Below are 5,947 nucleotides of genomic sequence, written 5' to 3'. Positions count from 1 at the left end.
TGGGGCGACCATAAAAGGCACGCTGGGAACAGGCTCGATCTGGCGAAGGTTCTCATGAATCTGACGCTTGATCTCATCCAGGTAAGCAGGTGTATTGAGATTTTCCATATTGCTCACGGGCAAGTGCAAACGGTACTCCGGCCCATAGTATTCAAAGTAATCGTTATAAGGCATCGCGTCAGGAATGTCAACGCCAACGAGCAGCGAAGACTCGTAGCACCACGCACGGGCTACATTGCGAAGCGTATACCCACCACCACCAACAACTAGTGTGGGCATGTTAAAACTTTTAACATACGATACGCAGTCTGCGTGGCCTTTAGCTGATAAGTTAAAGCTACCAAGCCGATCACCAGAGAGCGAGTCTGTGCCACACTGTAACAAGACAGCTCCTGGCGCAAAGTGCTCCATCACCTTGGAAATCACGCTACGAAATATGCCTGTAAAGCTCTCGTCGTCCATACCATCGCGACATGGAAAGTTCACTGCGTAGTGCTTGCCATCTCCGTGACCAATATCCTTAATATCTCCCGTACCTGGAAAAAATTCGCCATATTTATGAAATGAGCATGTCATTACACGATTTGTTGTGTAGAAGGCCTCCTCTACGCCATCGCCGTGGTGTATGTCAATATCAATGTAAAGCACGCGCTGGTGGGTCTTAAGCAACTCCAGAATACCAAGCACGCAGTCATTTACGTAGCAAAAACCAGAAGCCTCCGACCGCTTGCCGTGGTGAAGACCCCCCGACCAATTAATGACAATGTCCGCGGAGCCTGAGTTTAGCTTGGCAGCACCGCCTATCGAAGCTGACGCATAGAGCTGGCAAAATTCAAAAAGACCGTCAAACACTGGACAATCCTCGCCCACGTTAAAGCGTTGGAGCTGGCGCAGGTACTCGTGCATGTTGTCGGGCGTCACAAGCCGCAAGAAGTGGATATAATCATCTGAGTGAAAGCGAGTGAGCTCGGTCCAGTCTACCATACGAGGGCGCTAGCATAAATAATCAAAACACATTGAAAATCGGCAGATTTAGCCTCCATAAGCTTAAATCTAGGACATGTGCAGGGCGTACAAAAACTTCCATGTGCTTCGTGAGGCCATAATTGGTGATAAGGTTGTGAGCCATTCGGACGCGGTGCGGCTATAACGGCAAACGATCACGGACAGTAATAAAAATTAAAAATATGCAACATCAGTTATTATCGCGAAAATCACCTTCATGGGATGATTCTGGCCGTAGTGGTAGTTACCAATTTCGGCTGCAGTGCGGACAAACACACGAAGGGAGCCAGCTTTTTAGATAAGCTTATTGGCCTGCACATTAAATAAGACGAGAAACTTACAGTCATAAAAGTAGGCGACACGGCGCTTAGCAGCGACAGTGCCGCCGCTTGTGAGTGCCATGGAACCGCTGCTCATTTTTTGCCGAGGGAGCGGAGCACTCTTGTAGTGTGGTCCACGCTAAAGCTATGTTTACACACTTACCAGCCGATCAACAGCCAACCAAACTGAGTAGACCTTAATGAAAGAAGCGACTTACCACTTACAAATATGGCTAAAATAACTGTGGCTGGTAAACACGGAACTGTTGTAGAGGCTGATCAACAGGATGGACGCGGCTTAGAAGGTATAAATGAACAGGTAGAAAAGCTGGAGGTGGGCGACGATCATGCCACCAATGACGTGGAGGATGATTTAGCCAATTTGCCTAAGAACGTGCTGATGCGTCTTGATGCGCTTCGTAAGCTGCGAGAGGCACAGGCTTTGGTAGAAGAAAAATTTGAGAAGGAACGCAAGGCGCTTGAATTAAAATACGAGAAGCTTTACCAGCCTTTTTACAAACAGCGTGCCGATATTGTGTCTGGTGCTAGAGAAGTTGAAGCAGTCACAGCCGCTACTGCTGAATCATCAGAGGCTGATATAATCCCTGAAGAAATTGTTAAAGGCGTTCCTGGATTTTGGCTGCGTGCCTTTATGAATCACTCGGTGCTCTCTGAGCTCATCCAGGAGCGTGATCTTCCAGTCTTTGAGTTCCTTAACGACGTCCACTCGATTAGCCACGAGGACGACAACGGTTTTAAGCTCACTTTTGAGTTTTCAGAAAATCCTTATTTTTTCAACAAGACGCTCACTAAGGAGTACGACATAGGTGATGCCTCGGAGCTGGGCGAGGCTGTGCTGCGCAACGTTGCGGGAACAGTCATCGATTGGAAGGAGGGAAAGAACTTATGCGAGGTGACTAAGAAAGTTAAACAACGCTCAAAGGGAGGAAAGGGTGAGTCGCGCGTTGTGAGTCGCACTGAGCCTTGTGAAAGCTTCTTTCAACTATTCACGCCGGTAGAAATGCCATCGGAAGAGGACGACGAAGACGTAAGTTGCTGCGCTAGATATTTGCAAGGAGGTGGTTTAAATTGAAATATTTTATTCTGCTCATACAGAGCGAAATGATCATGCGCCAGCTCAGCGGGGACTTTGAGATAGGCTTTACAATTCACGAAACTATTATTCCACAGGCGCTGCTTTGGTTTACCGGCGAGGCCGTGGAGGACGATGACTCGGACTACGAACCAGAGGAGGATGATGATTATGTAGACTCGGACGAGGATTCTCAATCCGGTGATGAAGCTCCAAAGCCAAGTCGCGGCACAAAGAAATTTCCCGCTATTGATGGCGGAGTCAACTCCTCCGAGAAACCGCCTGAGTGCAAGAATCAATAAATCATGGCCATGCAACTCGTTGAATGTATTGCTTGCATTAGCTTGCACGACGGCATATACCCTCGCCGTAGTAAGTGAGATGAGAAAAAAAACTATTACATTATTATATATGTGCACTTGGCTCGGAATCCCTTGCTTAAAATTCTGTTAGCTGAAAAAAACTGAATATTTTGCCTATCGGATTAAAAAATTATGCATAGTCTACGCCTGCTCAAGTGAGCGAAATTTAAGTTTCTAAAAATTGACCAGCTAGTCGATTTGTGCTGCTCAAATGAAGTTATAGATTATGCATTAGGGGTTCACACCCCATAATTCTACTCGTTTGGGCAATCGACTCAGCAAGCTAGTTTGCTAAAATTGTGCTGATTTAGACGCTATAATTGTAACCGAGACCTCCTAGACTTCAGCACACTCACGCCCGACAACTTCTGCTGCTTCAGCCGGAGAAGAATTTTGCTGATTTACACAATCAAAACCTTCATCAAGTAGTTTATGTAATGGGGCACATTTCGGTTGGTAAAACGTTATTTATGTGGTACATTTCACGTTATGGGTTAAATACCTCTTTTTCTATTTAAAATAGGTAATATCATTAAAATCCCATTTATTATGGGTAATACAAGGGGTCGCCACCAGAAAGGGATCTGGTGGCCGAACTCCATTTTATATGTAATTTAGGTAAGGTTTATATTTTAAAACATTAAATATAATTCTGTAGGGGGAGCTAGGCGGAGGCGGAGCTACCTCGCTCCTAAAGTCAGAGGAAGACTTTTTTTTAGACTCCGAGAGTCACTTAGTTCTATTGAACTAGTGGGTTTAACAACTCAGGGAGTCGTACAAGCTATTAAAGCTCAAGGATTCCTAGTTCAAGGGATTCAGGGGTTCGTAGAACCAAGTGGCAACTAGTGCCCAAGAGGATATACCTTAGAAAGGCTTCTATCTCTTACAGATCAATGCGCAAGCCTTAGGAAGGCACTTAACGCTTTAAGATCAAAAAGGGAATTGAACGTTTTTTCAATTATTTAAATCTAAAACCTTACCCTAGCTAATTAAAAATAGATTTTGGCCGCCAGATTTATATCTGGCGGCGACAACATTTGTTACCCATAATAAATAAGATTTAAGTAACTAACTATTTTAAAATTAGATAAAAGGGTAGTTTACCCATAAAGTAAATGAACCATAACAACGGTTCTCCAACCGATGTGTGCCCCATTACAAATTCAGTTCCCATTTGGGTGCGACTACTACCACAGAGGTTTTGACTATTGCCACAGACGTTTTGACTATTGCCACATACACAACACCTCTTATTGGCTGAATCGGTGTAAGCTAATATGAAAGGTCGATAGTGTGGCTATATTTATGGTTCTACATAAGATACATTAAACCGGACAACTGCATCAAATATAGAGAATTGGTATATTCACCCCCTTTTTGGTTGCACTTAGTTTCTTGAATCATCAATGAGCAATTCGTCTCATCGTGCAAAACACTTTCCTTGCAAGCATCACGCGTATAAAAATACTTAATAGCGACTCCAAAAATTGCGCGTATAAAGCTCAACGATGTCGTATTTGGATTGATTAAGCGATAATTTGCAACATTCTTCATCACCGCTGCGACGGGAAATGACGACGCTATCCCTGCTTTAGTTTCCTTCATCTTTAATTAAAAACTTGTACCAATACAAAGAGAAGCTGATTCGGAACCTCGTCGGTTTTGTCAGTGGATAAGCCTCTGCAAGAGCTGACATTCGATACACATTAAGCACGAGTACCCACAGTTATTGTACCAACATCCAATCGCAGCTTGACATTCTGCATCATAGCTTTCTTTTTTTGATCAAAACAAGACTTTAATACCAAGAGCATGTCTAACGGCGTCTTTTCAGTGTAACACGACAAAGGGTATCGCGCGCTTCCACAATATCGCACTATCCACAGACGCTAACAGCAAAAATCACGATAGAAAACGACCAGTTTTATTGTGTTGGCCATACTATGAACACTTTTTGAGTCCAAATTCCTCGGGTGTGTAGTGTCAGAAGCGATAATTACTTTTTGCAGCTTCGTATCCTGCGCGTGGCAACTGTCAACGAGTCCTGAAAACAGCACGCCAATAAATAGCACTCCACAACTTGTTTGATCTGAGGCGAATGACTCCTTTCGCCATGCGCGATCTCGATATTGATTAAACTCCCTGCCTTCATCACGCATGTACAGAAGTCTTCCACTCTTCGTTCAATTGAAGTTAGAGAGCCTGTTTGTACCGTTTAAATCCGAGCTTTCTTAAGTCGAATGCAAATTACTATTTGATGCAGTTGTTCATTGTTTAATGTATCTCCATAGAACCAATAATACAACCACACTATCGACCAATAATATTGGCTTACACTGATTTAGCCAATTATATGTGTTGTGTCTGTGGCAATAGTCAACACGTATGTGGCAATAGTCGCACCCTTTCCCTTTTGATCTTAAAGCGTGAAGTGCCTTCCTATGGCTTGCGCTGCGGTCTGTGAGAGTAATAAGCCTTCCTAAGGTATATACTCTCGGGCCCTAGTTGCCACTATGTTCTACGAATCACTGAGTCCCTTGCTCTTTGAGCTTGTAGGACTCACAGAGGTATTACACTTATTAGTTCCGTATTACTAAGTGACTCTGTGAGTCGAGAAGTCTTCATCTGACTGAAGGAGCGTGGTAGTTCCGCTAAAGCTCATAATATATATTGATATATACTAACAATGTATACATAGAGTAGAGTAAGGATTTAGCATCTGAAATAAAGAATCATCGTAATAACAATCTCCAGTTCTGACCTGTATTTCATTGCGCTTGAGTACCCCACGACCCCATGACAAGCCAATCTGAAAAGCAAAAGTTCGAGGAGATGTGCAGCTGCTCCGTCATTTGAAGCAGACGACATGTTCGACCTCGTACTCTAGCAATGCCTAGGCCTGGGTTAGTGGTGGCTACTTCTGCGGTGTTGTCTTCAGCGGCCTCGAGCATTGTTGTTGTTTGTATTATGGTGCCTTCAACCTCAACTGCAGCTTCCAAATCCATAGGATGGAATGTCGGAATCGCCACGTTGAACTTGTGCAGGCCATTCTACTGCACGATTTCAGCGTCATCGGAGAGTGACATCATGTTGAGATCGAGATGGGCATTGGTGGGCGGGGTAAGAGTAAGAGGGTGGGCGGCTTTGGTGGTGAGCGAATAAATGGA

The 5,947-nt window shown here is 44.2% G+C and overlaps 3 protein-coding genes across 3 annotated transcripts in view; 1 reads left to right on the top strand and 2 right to left on the bottom strand.

Moving 5' to 3' along the window:
• CCR75_008382 (uncharacterized protein) overlaps nt 1–1,422 on the bottom strand; it is a gene marked incomplete at both ends in the record, with an annotated part of 5,707 nt that extends 4,285 nt beyond the window's left edge. The window contains 4 exons of the mRNA XM_067966434.1: nt 118–993; nt 1,076–1,144; nt 1,219–1,262; nt 1,347–1,422. Of these exons, the coding sequence (XP_067822505.1) occupies nt 118–993; nt 1,076–1,144; nt 1,219–1,262; nt 1,347–1,422 (1,065 nt within the window). The remainder of the gene's footprint in view (nt 1–117; nt 994–1,075; nt 1,145–1,218; nt 1,263–1,346) is intronic.
• A 101-nt stretch (nt 1,423–1,523) lies between these two features.
• CCR75_008383 (uncharacterized protein) lies at nt 1,524–2,974 on the top strand. Its single transcript, XM_067966435.1, has 2 exons — nt 1,524–2,373; nt 2,442–2,974. Exons 1-2 carry the CDS (start codon nt 1,555–1,557, stop codon nt 2,718–2,720), a joined length of 1,098 nt encoding a protein of 365 aa, XP_067822506.1. The 5' UTR covers nt 1,524–1,554; the 3' UTR covers nt 2,721–2,974.
• A 2,574-nt stretch (nt 2,975–5,548) lies between these two features.
• CCR75_008384 (uncharacterized protein) lies at nt 5,549–5,731 on the bottom strand (the record flags this gene model as incomplete). Its single annotated transcript, XM_067966436.1, has 1 exon — nt 5,549–5,731. One exon carries the CDS (start codon nt 5,729–5,731, stop codon nt 5,549–5,551), a length of 183 nt encoding a protein of 60 aa, XP_067822500.1.
• Nucleotides 5,732–5,947: the final 216 nt, after the last annotated feature.

The sequence above is a fragment of the Bremia lactucae genome, linkage group LG1 (assembly GCF_004359215.1).
Source record: "Bremia lactucae strain SF5 linkage group LG1, whole genome shotgun sequence".
Lineage (NCBI taxonomy): Eukaryota > Oomycota > Peronosporomycetes > Peronosporales > Peronosporaceae > Bremia > Bremia lactucae.
Note: the sequence above shows the minus strand (reverse complement) of the source record. Positions and strands in the feature narration are given on the sequence as shown.

Excerpts from the sequence above, each read along its gene's own strand:
- CCR75_008383 (XM_067966435.1), top strand. The coding sequence starts at position 1,555 with ATGGCTAAAATAACTGTGGCTGGTAAACACGGAACTGTTGTAGAGGCT. Across the intron at positions 2,374-2,441 it reads CGGAAGAGGACGACGAAGAC|AGCGAAATGATCATGCGCCA; the intron begins GTAAGTTGCTGC and ends CTGCTCATACAG.